Consider the following 16,671-nt stretch of genomic DNA (forward strand, 5'->3'; position numbering starts at 1 on the left):
CTGCAAAGCTAAAACTTCTCTAAAGTATTCTTAAATTCATATTTGCATGTGTGTGTATATATATCGCATTCCAATCTTTTAATTATATCATTTCCTCACACATGTATATGTCTCTCCTTGCACATATTGTCTGACTTACATGTTCCTTAATGCTGCAAATTAAATATATTTTTAATACAAAATATTAATATGTTACTATTAACTTATATATAACTTAAATATGCTTAATAATGTATAAAATATGATTATTTGTGAACTTCTGAGCCTAACAAATCATTGGGAAATTTCTTCAGGAAAGAATGAGCTGCAAGGTATACAGTATGTTATCCTCACTAAGCCCACCATTTGCTAGATCCTTTAATTATGGTGGAAAAAGCTCTCACCGTCTTAATGAGATCATCAGTTCCATTGGTTTGTTCATTGGACATCAGTGGTGGATTGAAGTCTTCTTTTCTGCTGGCATTCTGTGACTTTTCTTCAGATTGGATACTGCAATACTAAGAATTGGGGAGCAGGGGTGAAGGCAACATGCCAAAAAATATCACAATAAGGTAGAGTTTAAAATGGCCTCAGTGTATCCAAGAGACTATGAGCAGGTATGTGGAGTTTATACACTATGCATAAACATTTCCAAAAATCAGAATACAGGCTTGAGATAGAAAACCACTTTTTAATTAATATGAGAGGAGTGTCAACTATATATGTCTTATTTTTCCATAGGGCTATGAGGATGTAAATGCTCTGAGTCATCACAAAGAGCTACAGAATTTATAGATTGATAACTGAGGCTCCTTTTGTGAACCTTGCAACAATTGTAAAACAAACCAATAACCAATGGCAAAAATGAAAACATGTATGATCCTGATCAAAGCATTTACAATATTTTGAGAGTTTCTTTCTTATCCAGAAGCCTCTTTATCTAAAATATACAATTCTGCAAAGTAAATAATCTGTTTTCAATCTTGTCTGTCAAGCAACTTAAAAAAATTGCATGTTCACCGACTAAAACATACATTTTAGTGACAGTTCAGAAGTTAATTTAGGTTTAAGGAAAATTCGACAATAGACCTAAAAGAAATGATGTGTTTTCTTCCTTCATTTTGTATGTGAATTTCTGCAACTGAACTGTACATGATTTTTATCTACCAGATGCTGGTAATTTGGGGTAGACTAAGAGAAGGAAAAAGTATACGAGAGGAAAGGGGTGGCACTTGAAAATGTAGCTATAGCCAATGCATATTTTATAAACCGGTTAAAAAAAGGGTTGAAGATTTTTTTAAACATCTGCAGTGCTAACATATTTTTGAAACACGCACACACCACCACCACCACTACTACCATTATCACACATCCACAATCACACATTTGTATTTGGAGAGAAATTACTTAAAAAAATTAAAGCCATAACAAGTGTATTTTTCTTAATTATTCTGGATACTTCATCGATTATTCTATGAGCTACTTGATAAAGTAGAAAGGAAAGTCTGCCAAGAAGCTATTTTTTCTACCTTTCATCCAAACAACTAGTGTTATGGGTGAAATGACTAGAATAATTAAGAAAAATGGCCATATGCCATATCTCTAGGAGCAAAAATACAGCTGTTTTTATATTGGTGTGTGTGCGTGCATGTGTGCAGCTAAGCCTCCAAGAAAAGATAATGAAGATAAAAAATTAAATCTTGAGCCAAGCAATAAATTCTCATTGCAGAGTCGTTTTGTGACTCTATCTCAGAACTTAATAGTCAATAGGAAATAAATTTTGACCACTTTGCGGGCATGAAAGCAGACTGTATATTAAAAGTTATGACCTTAATATGTTTTTGACATTCATATCACTAAAAATCCATAAACACCTTGTTATTTAAGAAAATAGCCATTCTTCCATGCAGTAGAAGATAATTTAGAAGCAAATAGCTTTGTTGTCCATATTATGGTATTAAGACTATGTGAGTTCCTCTCTACTCTTGTTATTCTATTTGTTATATTAATAGACTGATGAGACTTTCCTGTAAGTGGCAACTACATTAGGATAGAAATGAATAAGTGATTTCGCTCCTCAAACCTAGCCTGACTTGTACTATGTTGTTTACATTCAGCATTGTATAGGTGAGTTCATACAGATGACCTGGGTACCAATATGTCATTTTTTCATGAGCTGTGTGTTTAAAGCTCTTATGAGCATCAAAAATATCCCTTTGGGTCAAACCAGGCTGTGACACCATCAAGACCAGAATGTTTCCATTACTGTTATCATGCCACTTCATAAATCGACCTAAGAGCTAAGATCACAAACATTGTCGTAACCATCTTGTTCCATATATGTAGACCCAGTCAGATTCAGGAATGAAGGTACTAAATTTGTCATCTAAGAGAAATGTTTTCATGAAATAGGTCAGGATGTTTTCCTAATGCCAAGTCACAGATTAGAACATTTAGGATGTAGAATAGATGGAAAATGTAAAAGGAAATTAAATTACTCTTTTCCATCATGAAAAACTCAGATGATTTTGATGCAAATGTCTCTAACACATGGCACACATAACTGAGAAAGGCAGTGTGGTTTCATGGACAAGGGTCCATTGGGTTCCCAGCCCTAGCACTGCTGTTGATTAGTTGTGTGGCCTTAGGAAAATTACTTAACCTCAAGGTCCTCTTCTATAAAATAGAAATGTATGTACCATGCCTAACTTATGGAGTTTCTGAGTTCATAAATGAAAAAATGTCTATGAAAGTACAAGGGACCATATGAAAAAACAATTGATTATTATCACAACCAAAAATTTCTAAAAGAGTAGACAAAGAGAATTATTGTAACTCTCTTTATTCTGCCATTTCTTATTTCTTCAAATGCAATTCCAATATTTTGTGTCCCTCTTCCTTTTTTCTACTTCCTTCTCTGCTCACCCTGCCCAATTCAGTCTCTGGGCATTCATTTTCATTCTCAGTGTCAAAACTAGTCAAATCCATTATGACTAAAGGTTCAATTTATTTTGTAGTATGAAAATTAGAGAGGTACTGCCCAGGGCTCAAAAATCTTTTTTTATTAAAAAGAGAGCTTTAGGTTGTATGCTATTTGTTGTAATGGGATTTGACCTGTATATCAATTAACTGTGCAACACATTTATATTATAAAAGCATTTGGGGAAATGAATTGTTATTGTAGATGATAGCCATGTCATAGAATTGGATATGAAGGAAAAAATTGATTCAAATCACCAGAGCTTATTTCCACACTCTTGAAAGTAGTAAGTAGTAAAGAGATTGAAACAGTCCCTTAACTCCTTATGGTGTAGTTTTAAAAAGCCATGATAATTTGAACCGACCAACTTACAGTTACAAAAATACTTTTACTACAAGCATAGAGATAGCTTGTGACTTTAATGTGTTTTAGCAGGAAATTTAAGGAGGAAAAATGTTTTCTTTATCCTACATTATTGGTATGTGTTTGTGGGATTCTTCAAAAACAGTCTACAGAACTATTTAATAAATATCCCTCTGTGTGCCTAAAATTTGGAGTATTTTCCAGATGGGATTATATTACTGTATGGGAGGCTTAACCTTGCAATAAAATTACCAACCATAGCAAAGAAATCTGTATAGTGCCAAGTTCTCACAGATCTTGCCTAAAGCATTTTATCAGTAAAGGTACTAAAATACTATTATATCATAAGCACAGTTCGTCAGTAACATAGTCCTGTAAACTGAACTGTGAAGTCCAAGCTGGAGGCTGATGCGCTTTACTAACTTGGACTCACAGCAGTAGATGACTGAGCCCAGCCTAGAACCTGCTAACTAGAGCTGTCTGTGTAGGAAGCATCTCAATTGAAAAGCTCTCTATATAAATAAGAGACTTATTGGAAGCCACGGTTTATTTTCTAGGTCAATGTGCTCTAATCCATATGAGCCTACCTTCCGCCTGGCAGGTCTCATGACTCCTCTGCTTTAACCTTAGTTTCTGGATTCTAGAATAGAATTTCTATTCACTAAGCACATGGGACTCCCAAAAGTGAATCTCCTATAATCTGCACAGTCTGTATTTTAAGACAGACTATTTTAAGGAAGACAAAATATTTTAAACCTACAAGTTTGATTGTATTTAGATAGCAAGTACAAATAAAGGTTTTGTTTTTGTTTTTGTAGTTTCTAAAAGTGTCATTTTACGGGATGCCAGATTAGCGAGGCCCACTCATTCTTAGCACAACACGGAAACTCAGTGAAGCTGCAAAGGTTAAAACCAAGTTTCCACACTCCCACGTCAATTCTAGTGGGTGAGGGAGTCTTAGTAACAAGATCGCTAATGCAAAATGCTAATTAATTATGTAATGTTAAGTCTTAAATAAATGTAATGTTTTTATTTATTTATTTTTTTGACAGATCATGGCTTCACTCTATTTATTTATTTATTTATTGCTGATGTCCTCTTATTTAGTCAAGGCTTGATGACTCCAGTCCCTTAGAAAAGTGCATTTCTGAAATAAATCAGATCATACTGTGGAAGTCGTTTATTGCTGCATATTTCAATTTCCTACTTTCCAAAAGGAAGTACCTGGGTCTCATGATGCATCTCAAGAAGCCATAATGATGGAACGATGCTAATCAGATATAAAAATATAGCTGGTGAAAACCTGCGAGAGAGGGAAGGAAAAAAGATAGTTTAGCTTTTCCAAAAAAAAAAAAAAAAAAGATTATTTTAAAAAGAGAAAGATAAACAAATGCACATACTCTGACCACATTGACTCAAACCTTTTTATCTTAAATGTTTATTTCAATGGAGAAAAAGGCATTATGTGATTTCTGCCATATGGATTATAAAGAAACAAAGTAACTGTAAAAGGCATTAGCAGCTGTCATTCTCACTGAATTTCTAATCCAATTAATAGATGTTAATTTTAATATGGTTTAGTGGGACACTGCCAATTAGTTTTAGGCACAGCACTGGATATTTTGTATTTAATATGTTTTATGAAAAGCAAATACAGCAATAGTAAATCTTCCTGGATTTATTCAACACTGCAATTCCAGGAAGATTGGCTGCATTTTTCAACATTAACCTAGAATTCTGAAAGATCAAATCATATCATGCTAGAACACAAAAATCAGATAATAAGCACTAAGAATGAGAACAATCCACCTGTTTTCTGTGTGCTTTGCTAAACCTGTAAAATAGAAATACAAACAACAGCTGAAGTGTTTGGTATTTTTTTTAAAGGCTATCTATATTCATTAATTTTCTGGCTTGAAATTCAGAGGGGAATCTAAAGAGTGGGTTTTTTGTAGTCAGACACACACAGGTTCAAATGCCAGTTTTGTCACTGACCTTTCAGTTTGTTTCCTAATCCACAAAATTGGGACAATCTCTATGTCAGGCAACTCAGGCTGCCATACCAAATACCATAGCCTGCGTGCTCACAGAACAGAAATGTATCTTCTCCTAGTTCTGGAGGAGGCTGGAAGTCCACAATGAGGGTGCCAGCGTGGTCCAGGTCTGGAGAGGGCCCTCCGTCTGGAGGCTTTAGACAGCGCCTTCTCAGTGTATCCTCAGACAGAGACGGTACTCTCTTCCTCCTCTGATAAAGCCACCAATTTTATTAAATTAGGACCCCACCCTCATGACTTCATTTAACCTTAATTACCAAATTCATCTCCAAATGCTTTCACATCTGGGGTGAGGGCTGCAGTGTATGAATCTGGAGGAGGACACAATTCAGCCAGTAGCAATCATGTTTGTCTCACAGGGGTTTTTATTACACTTTCTGTAAAGCAGTGCCTGGCAGAGGTGGGTATTCAGTAATGGGTAGATATTATCAGTATTATTATCGGTCATTGTGTGATAAAAAGGTGTTGTTAAAAAATTTGAAATAAGATAAAAATGATATACTTTTCAATCCATTTCTTCAAATTGAATTTCATTTTAGATTGGACTCTTGCATTATTAGAAAATCTCAAAGTCAAAATCATAAGTCAATATAATTTTATTAAAATGCTTTTAATACACACATATGATGGTTTAAAATGACCTAGAAAATAGAGATGTTAATTGCTCAACATGTAGAATTATTTGATACAAATTCTTACCAAAATTATATTGATATAATCCAGGAGAGAAAAGTGAATAAACTGAAATGAAAAGAATAATTTTAGAATGAATTTTTTAAAGGCTATTAACTCTTTCACTAATATCTTTTTTCAATTCCTGGAGAGACGATGAGAGAAAGGGCAAGAGAAAGAGAGATCTTTTTAAAAAATCAATATTTAATATAGATACTCCCCCACCTTTTATTTCCTACAAAAACCAATTTTGAAGCAAAAGGTTATGGGTCATGGTATTATTAAAATCTTACTCGGAAGATGGCAAAACTGCAGAGAGATATCAAAAGCCCATGTTGAGCATGCTTATATAAAAAAGGAACAATTAACTCTTGACCTTACATATCAAAGGAAACATCAGGAGAGAATATTTCCTTTGTGAAATTGGGAAAGGAAGTGAATTCTAGTCAAAGGGACAGTTTAAATATGTAAATTTTTGTTTGGACATATCAAATGTTACTTAGACTGTATTCCCCTAACAATACGTTATAATAATAATCTAGGGAAAGCATAGACTGAATATATAATAGCTCTTGAAAAAGGTTAAAAATAAACAATAACCCTTAACATCTTCTATGCATAAGATTTACTTCTATAACTGAAAAAAAAATACTATCCTGTCTCACAGTATTTCTTCCAATTAGGAAACTAGTTATGTAAACAAACTTCAAGATTCAAGATTTTCTGTGTTGCCTACAATAGAATATCTAAACTCCATAATCTGATAATCAAAGCCTCCATTATCTGGTCTTATCTCCACTTCCACTTCCTCTTCCCTTATCACATCCCATCAGCTGAGCAACCCAGTTCTTCCAACCTGCTGTGTATTTAAAACAAAACAAAACAAAATGTTTTGGAAAGTTCCCTTCACTTCACATACCTCTTTATAAGACTTATTTGACAAAAAGAAGAAAAGGGTAGGAAGAAGGAATCCTATTAAGGTCCAAGAATTAACTATATTCAACTCAATCCCCAACCTTGTTTAACTAACCTTGGGTTCTTGATAAGAACAGAAAGTGCCCTATGCTCTCCTAGCTTGGTTAATCTGAGGAGAGAGGTTCTGAAATGGCATTAGAGCAAATGTGTCCCCAAATTAGGAAAGCTTGTTTTGGAATGCCTTTCTTTTACATGTCTATCCATCCATATCCTACTTGTATTTTAAGGGCACAGTAGGAATTAATCTTAACCTGTAGTTCTCTTGTGACCCAACATATACTGTGCTGTTTCATAGTTATGTGTATATAAGACTTAGCTTTCCTGATATAAGTCTCTTGAAGGCAGATTCCCTGGTCTTATATATCTTTATGTCACTTCTCTCTTTCCACTCCCTCATCTTTTCTTCACCCCCACTGGTGCCACAGTGTTTCACTAAGGCTACAGTTAATGCTTATTAAGCAAATGCTTCAGTGTTTAAATGCATAAATTTATGAATAAAGGAGGGACTGAACAAATGAAGAAAATGGAGGCTACTGGCATCTACAAGGATCTTTTATTTCAGGAGGCCCAGGATCAAGCAAGTTCTTAGAGCTGTGACCCTTGATGAATTATTACACTGCAGTATGATTCAGCAGAAATTTCACAAACTCAGAAGACCCAAATTTGAAAACTGCCTCTTCCATTAATTTACCTTTGGAAATTCACTACCTTTTCTGAGACTCAATGTCCTTATCTGTAAAATGGGGAAAATGATGTCACCTTTTAGGGTGGTTATGAGAACTAAATGAGACAATGTGTGCCATGAGACTGACATTGTAGGTGCTCAGTGAATGTAGTTGCTGCCTTCCCTAGGCTCAGGTCTGCAAATTTTCTCATGGCTACATGTTTGGTACCTATGCTTAAAAGCACTCAGAGCATAACAGTTTAGAACACTGTTTCTTCAAATAACTTATAATCAATTCTATTTTTAAATCATGATTCTCATAACTAAACCTATTTAAGACTCCTTGAATCAAGGGACGTTGTATGTACTCCTGAGTACAAACATCATTATGACTGGCTTCACAATCAATGTTAAGGCAATTGCTGTCATACAGCCCTGGTTTGCATGGGCCATTTGCCATCACGACCTGCAAGATGCTTCGTCATCAGGCTTCTGCCTACCTCTTGGGCTCTGTTGTTTGCCTCTCTTTCAACTATGCTCCTATAACAGTATTCTTCTTCCAGTTCTAGAAAAAAAAAAAAAACCTAAGTGCCTTCCTAACTCAAGACTTCACACATGTATTTATCTCCCTAGAAAATAATGTACAGTTCAACTGGTTATCTCCTTCTCATAGTTCACATCAGGTATACAGGACTCCTGCAGAAATACTTTCCTTGTCCCTTGAGTCTAAATTAGCTCTCCCTGTTCACTTTTACTTCATAGATTTTCAATGTTTATAATTATATATGTGCACCAGCATATGTGTGTGTATTTGATATCATTTAGTTGTTTTCTTCAAGCAATTCTAAATAATACAAGCACAAGAACTGTGTCTGTCTGCTCATAATTACAGTCATCCCTCCATATCCATAGGAGATTAGTTCTAGGACCCCCTGGAGATACCAAACTCTGCGTATGCCCAAGTTCCTTATATAAAATAGTGTAGTATTTGCGTATAACCTATATACATCTTCCCATATACTTTAAATCATCTCTATATTACACATAATACCTAATACAATGTAAATACTATGTAGATAATTGTTATACTATATTCTTATTTGTATCATTTTTATTGTTATTTTTTATTATTTCTTTTTGTTTTTCAAATATTTCCAATCCATAGTTGGTTGAATCCATGGACACAGAATCCATGAATATGAATGACCAACTGTATACCCTTTACTACTTCCACATTGCCTGGCATATCATGGGCTCCCCACAAATATTTAGTAATTCAATAAGGCCCTAGTTGATTTACAGTTTCTACTTTCTTGATGCTCTGTTGCTGGTTTAACTAGAAATCGCTTCTTGAAATATCACCATAAATTGATTTTTATTGGAAGTTTTACTGAAGGAAACTAATTTAATATGTTCTGCTTCTATGAAAGATTTAATATTTCAGGGTGACATCATGGCCATTACTTATTATTTTGAGGGTTTGCAATATTCTTTATCATGTGTTGTCAGTGCAATTCATTTTTGGAACCAAGGAGAGTATGAAGCCTAAAAATTAATAAACCAAGCTTGATCTCACCCTTTTCTCTGCAATTAATCAAATTGTATGCCCTTTCTTATGAACTACTAAATAATTTTTCTTCAATCTTTGTCATGATGGCATTCAGGCATAAGTAGATGCCAAGAGCCCTGTATGAAGACTAATACCATAGAGGGGTCTGGCCAACTCACAAAAACTTATATCAGGTTTCTGGCTATTGTTTATAAAAACAATATATTAGACTGATTAAAAAAGGTAAGTGTAAGATTAAATGATTAAGACATGTCCAAGTGGGAAATTTTTACAAAATTGATCATACCCTATTACCAGTGAACTATCTGCCCTTAGAAACTCAGATTTATTATTAATACAATCCCAATTACTATCATCCTATCAGAATACCTAAGTTGTCCATCATTAATACTTTAATGCCAAATTACTTTGCACAGATATTTTTCCTAAATTAAAACTTTCCTGAAAGTATTCTTTCTTTTTCATAGAAGTTTTGTTTTTTGTTTTTAATTCTATAACTTTTAGACTACTTATCAATCCTCTCCAAAGTACACAAGCAGGAGCACTGTCTCAAAGGATTTTTTTCTTTATTTGTTTATGTATTTATTTGTTTATTAACAAATTCATTTGTTTTAGTTTTTTATTAACTAAATATATATACAGGTCTTGCTATGTGCTAGACACTGCTCTGAGTTCTTTAAGAGCTATATTCATTGCTTTATTTTTCAATTCACTTCACACTTTTGCATTTTATTTTTATAAAATATTATTTATCATAAAAAGTTGTCATTTCAACAAATTATAATGCTTTTCACAAAATGATATGTCATGACATTTAGCAATTTAGCCCTGCAATGGATTTTATTTACTTCAAATTACCATTAGTCTAGAATTAGGATTCCATTTTCCTCTTTCTAAAAATGGCAATTACTGTTGTTTTCCTATTGAAAAAGTAACATTCACTCATTCTTAGAAACATATAATGATATAAATAAGCATATAGAAGAAAAATTAACCATAATATCACCAATTACCCTGTTTAATTTTTCTCTTTCTGATTTCCGATGGTATACATAAATCTGAAATGAATAATATTTAAAAGAAGCAAAAATAATGTTCAAACATTACTTCAATGTGAATCCAGATTTTATTTATATTTCATTTCTCAGTATTTTCTACTCTACAAAAACACAGAGGAGTTGTAAAGATACTAGATCCAAGTTTCAAAATCTCATGTTAAACTGACTTGAGTGTCCTCAATAAAATTTCTGGCACACTTTTACAATAACAACAGGTTTATTTTCATGAAAATCAGGAAATTAGGTCAAATGCCCTTTTATGAACCCCTAAGCCCTGTATAACAATTTAAGGATTGCCTCTTCTCCTTACATGTAGACTGGTTTCTCTATGTGGCCTTTACATATATGATTTCCATCTAGGCTGCTCAGCAAGGGCTTTCTATTGGTGTGCAGGGGAAATATGGTGGCCCATATGACAACCTCAGTGTTTCACCTACCTTTCTGTGACCTCTCAAAGTGAGCCCAGTGATTTTGCAGAACACACAGCCTCTGAGTGTCTGGGAAGTCACGAGTCTGACCCCAGCCACCACCCACTTATTTTGTAAACTAGTATGTCCCTCACCACCACCTCCCCTCCCAAATTTCTTTGTGTGTACCTGCCCACCAGCAAGGGAGGTGACAACTCATTGGCCGTAAGCTCATGAGAATTCCTAAAGAAATGGAAAATTGAATATAAAGCCAGTATATTTCAGTAGGTGCCAAGATCAGATTATAGGTTTATTTTTTTCAGTGATCTTAAGGAAGAGCAGACAAATAATAACAGAAGAGACGGGGAGGAATTTCAAATGGGTTGGGAGCACCCACTGCAATGGAATCATTCTTTATACTTCCAAGGCCCTTGAAGAATGCCTATATTTAGGTTTTGTAGAGGGGAGATATTTCTGAAGGTGACTCTTAATTACAGTTTTCATTGTTTGTTGTTGCTAGTTTTTAAAAATAAAGTCATATTCCCAAATAATGATATAAACTGATAGCAAAATGAGTACTCTATATACCTCTCTTAATCTAAAAATTTCCAAGAATACGTCTAAAGCAAGCACATGCTTTATTACATCTGAAGGTGTTCATATTCAGCCTTCAGCAGGATGCTTTAGTTTAGTTTGTCACTAAACCAGTTATAGGAACAAAATATGAATCAATTTTATATCTACAAACTATCTTTCTTATAAAGTATTTCAGAGGCAAAGAAAATCATGACATCCTCCTAAATGAACTGGTTCCATCTGAAACCCTCAGTATCACCATCATGATATTCTTTCAACCCAAAAAGCCCATCTCTCTTCTCTTTACTCTTGTATAACCACCAGTACCCCAGAAATCATTTACCTCAGGAATTTTCCTTCTCTAACAAGCCTATTTTACTGATTATATCTTGATTCTGCTGCCTTTCTGCACTTTTGGACATAATTTGTGGAAAATTATTCGGTTTTCAAATTGTTGTTTTGTACTGTTCTCATATAACTCTACATATTTTACATTCTTTCAAGAACACCATCACAGCATCCAGTACAATAAATTCTTGTTTAATGAATAATGAACTTAAATTGATGCTGACTATGGGGATTTTGATGCTTTCTGAGAAGATAAAATGCATTATGAATGTCATTTATGTAATGCTTTAGTTTATTTCATTTTATATAAAGATGACTGTATTTACTTCTGTTCTGTAGAAGAGGGTAGTTCTTCACTTTGGGATCAAAAGTGAAGACAACCTAGAATTTTTTCCCTGTATTTTTTCTTTTATATTCAGTTTCAGTTTTATAAAGATGTCTGCCTGTACAAGAGTGTCTCTGAGTCATGTTTGTATGTAGTATGAATTTTTCTACATAATGTTCTAAGCAAAATCATGCCAGCCTTCTATTAGCAGGTCACCTGAAATTTATCTGCCTTAATTAAAAAAAACAAAAACAAAAAAATAGCAACAGCAAAGCTTTGACCCTTTTTCCACTACAGAAAATCCTTGCCCCTAAAAACTGCAAAGTGGTATTATTCACAGGCAAATCCCAATTTGGTTATTGAATGCAAAACGTAACAAAGAGGCTGATGGAGTAAGGGCAAGACTCAACACAGGATTACCAAGGTTTCAATGCTAGAAAGGGGAATCATCCTCCAAGCCTCTAAGCCTTGGCTTCCCCATCTGCAAGTAGGAGCATAAGGGCACAGCCAGAGGGTTACTGCAAGGACCAAATGAGGTGATGTATGCAATGCAAATGCCTGGCTCGATAAATGTGAGTGCTCTCGAGATGCTAGGAATTATTTCACGATTTATTATTATTAGTTGTGACCTTAGATAAATGATTTAGCCTTGTTGTGCACCAGTGTCCTCATCCTAAAATGGTGATAAAAATGGGAATTAATTCATAGGGTGATTGTGAGGATTGCATGAGATAACGGGTGTAAAGCAGGCCTGTAGCATTGTCAGCGCTCAATAATTGGTAACTGTCACCACCTCCCTTATCATCACCATCATCATCATCATCTTCATCACCATCCTTATCACTATTATTAACAAACTGTCTAAGAATGGAACAGCCAGTGTATTAGGAGACTATTCCGGGTGGATCAAAATGTGTAGGGACAGGAGGCTCAATGTGGGCAACAAGAAAGCAAAGGAATGCCACAGGACCCCACCAGGGCTGGCATCAGCACTGGTGTGAGAGGATGTCTTTATTTTCTTAAGGATTACTAATTCTTATTCTAATAAGTATTTAACATTAAGTGAGTTGTACATCATCTATCTCTTTGAGGCCAGTCAGACAAACCAAAGAGAAAATATAATGCCCTTCCTTAAACAACTATGGGTAATACAGGGTATCCCAAAAGTCGCCATACACAGGGAAAATGGGAAATTGTAGCTAAATGTACCTTTATTTACAAAATATTCATTACAAAATTTTTCCTTCATATGGAGACTTTTGGGACACCCTGTAGTTCACCTTCAGAGAAAAGTAACAAAATCAGTGCCCACTCTGGCATTTTATATTAACAATCCTTATGTCCTTAACATTATTTTGCAGCTTTCAAAAAAAGTACGTTTTATGGTACCTACATTTCAAAACCATTAAAAAAAAACAGAACAGAAACATTGGTTTTCTGTAACAAAACAATTCATACATCTGTAGGCTTACGTCCAGATACCAATATTTCATAGGAACTTGCTGAATAGGGAAAGACATGCACATAGGGAGAATAAATGTTGATGTGAACGTGAATTTTCCATTGTCGAAAAAAAAGCTAAGCTATTCAGATTTGTCCTGATGCTGTATGCATAATAATGTCATTGTCATGAGAAGGAGAAATGCATAAAATTTAAAAGTAGAGATATATTGATACTGACTCATGGGAGCTGCCCACACTAATTTGTTCTTTGTTTCCTCTCAGTCAAGTACAAGGAGCTAAAAAATATTAGTAACCTGAATTTTCAGTTCTAAATGTCTCAGTTGAACATACGCATAAAGAAAGCATGGTTACCATTCAATGCTTCAGTTTCTTAGAGGTCCCAATCTAAATGCAGAAATAATTATGACATTGATCCCAAGCCCATTGTGAAATAAAAGAAAAAAATAAGACTTCTTGGGAGTGAAGCATAGTACTAATTTAAGGAGACAACTCTTCTTCCTAAACTATGACTTAGATTACCAAAAACAAAGTCATTTGCTGGTAACATCCAATGTGTGCTTCCAAAAAGGATACAGATTTAAGTCACCCTTTTGCATTATGCTCACAGCTCAGGATATAAAAAACACATACCCACCAACATATGGGAAGATGATAATACAGGCATACCTTGGAGATATTGTGGGTATACTTCCAGACCACTGCAATAAAATGAGTCACACAATTTTTTTGATTTCTGGGAGTATATAAAAGTTATATTTACACTATACTGTATTAAGCGTGCAATAGCATATGCCTAAAAACAATGTATATACCTTAATTAAAAAATGCTTTATTGCTAAAAAATGCTGACCCATAGACACAAAGTGAGCACATGCTGTTGGAAAAATGGCACCGAGACTTGCTCTAGTCAGGGTTGCCGCAAACTTTCAGTTCGTAAAAAACGCAATTTCTGCGAAGTGCGATAAAACAAAGCACAATAAAATGAGGTATGTTTGTATTATATTATAATACTCCAGGTACACACTGTAGGCAGGTCTGATAAATCCAATGCACAGTGAAAACTGTTACTAGAATAACTAAAAAGCTAAAGAGAGATTTCAGGAAATCTGGACAGCAAGTGTGATGAGAGAGAGAGAGAGTGTATCTTCCAGGAGAATTTCCAGTGCCCAAGCTGGACATATGGAAGTCACAGGGTCTCCTTCCTGATCTCTCCATCTTACCCTCTCTAGGGTCTAAAAAGATCAGGGGAAGGGTGGGAAAGTGTTCTTATTTCCAAATTTTCTCTCTGGCATTTTCATAAACATTTTTGGTGGAGGAAAGTATATATTATCACATACCACAGAATTACATCATACAAAGTTCTCCTGCGTCGCTCAAAACTTGTAAATCAAGATCAGACTTCATACAGTATATATTTGTCAAGTCCAGATTTTTAATATCCCTGTGAACTTTCCAAATGCAATTCAATAATCAAATAGATTTCACTGAATTTTTTACAAAATTGGTTTAAATTTGAGATCAATTTAGAATAGAATCCTGATTGACTCCTTTCCTGTCTTCAGTTCTGAGCCATCCAGACAATTTCAAATACACAGTATTTAAAATGAGATACTATAAAGTTAAAAAATATTAGCACGAATTTTTCATCTAGAGTCAGAGGACACAGGTAGGAGAAGGGACAGGAAAGAGAAGAAAAGAAAGTTTATATTTTTCAGTCATTTAGGGATATGTCAGAAATGTCCCAAACACAAGAAGATTGTCCCGCCTCTGGGTTTTTTCTTCCCCATGGAGCACTCTTCCCATGCCTGGCTCTTTCTCTTCTCCAAGGCCTCAGCTTAAATGTCACCTCCCCAGCCAGACCTCTCTGCCCCCGTGGAAATTTCCCCTGCGCATTTCCTTGCTCGGTCGCCCGCGCCGCTTAGGTTCTCACAGTTCTGATCGCTCGTTTGTCTGCTTGCTTATTATTACTTACAAGTTCACTTGGTTATTAATTACTTCTTTGTTTATTTTCTGAGCCTCTTGATTAAAATGTGAGGTTTTTGAGGGCAGAATTGTGGCTTTTGTTCACTTTCATGTTCTCGATATTTGAACAATGCCTAACACAATTCAGTGGACGTCCCATATATTATTGTTGAATGTAGAATGAGAAGGCTCCATGCTTCTTCCAGAGAAATCTGTACAGAGTTCCCTACACTCACCGACCCACTCAGAAGATTCTGTATCTACGTGGTCTATGCACTCTTCTCTCCCAGTGCAGAGCTTCACCATTTTTCCTGCTCCAGCTCAAATGCAGTAAAGTTCCCTCTCCTCCATCCAGTGGTCTATGTTACATCCTTGCTCCTCTACATTGTTAGAATAAATGCTAAGAGTGAGAACATGCAGTCTTTACGTCTCTCTCTCCCAACTGACAACTAAATGATCCTGAGTGAGATGATCTAACAGTTCAGTGCCTCAGTTCCCTCATCTAAAAATGGGAGAAAACACAGAAACAAAAAAATAATTACAGCTGTTGTCAGGATCAAATGAGATAATCTGTGTAGAACACTTGGAAGAGCCTAGAACACAGGAAATGTTCCAGGAACATAGGAAATGCTAAATAGTCAGAATTATTCTGATTCCCACACATTTGAACACTTAACCAAAATGCTATCTTTTACTTTATAATGTCAGGTGCATTTGTTTTCTGTTTTTCCCGCCTGGTCACACACCATCCAGCACAGTATCACACTAAGCAATTCAACAAATAGTTGACTCGTTGAACTTAATAAAGGAAAATGAAAAGAGATAACAAAGAAAGGTGACCCAGTAGATGAGTTATTACCTACTAACTCAAAAATTATATTTCCCTTGTATTTTTTAAAATTATGGTGAAGAAAGCTCAGTGCTTAAAATTTTGTACTTTTGCCAGTTAATTCAGCTTAACTTTTCTACTTATTCTTAGATGCTGCCTGCTTTCAAGTGAACAGGCTTCAAACTTGTCACATTCTTGGTAATTTTTTCTACCCCTGAGGAATATTTTATCACTATTGGCTGGAAAAAAACTGAAATATTGCCTTCTATTTGACTTTACCTAAATGGTAATTCACAGATCCATTGGACTGTTGCCCAGACAACAGAAAATAAAATCAAGAAAAAAATTGAGCTAAGTGATACTAATTTCGATCTTATATAATAGAAATGTAATTAAATTTGAAGGTGAAATAAATATTGGGTGGAAAAAAGAGCAAATTCCACCA

The 16,671-nt window shown here is 34.9% G+C and overlaps 1 protein-coding gene across 1 annotated transcript in view; it reads right to left on the reverse strand.

Moving 5' to 3' along the window:
* Positions 1-16,671, reverse strand: part of TMEM26 (transmembrane protein 26) — a 39,605-nt gene that overhangs the window by 18,737 nt on the left and 4,197 nt on the right. Inside the window, exons 2-3 of the mRNA XM_045568350.1 lie at positions 4,547-4,625; positions 384-497 (exon numbers count right to left, since the gene is read on the reverse strand). Of these exons, the coding sequence (XP_045424306.1) occupies positions 384-497; positions 4,547-4,625 (193 nt within the window). The remainder of the gene's footprint in view (positions 1-383; positions 498-4,546; positions 4,626-16,671) is intronic.

Source organism: Lemur catta, chromosome 14 (assembly GCF_020740605.2).
Source record: "Lemur catta isolate mLemCat1 chromosome 14, mLemCat1.pri, whole genome shotgun sequence".
Lineage (NCBI taxonomy): Eukaryota > Metazoa > Chordata > Mammalia > Primates > Lemuridae > Lemur > Lemur catta.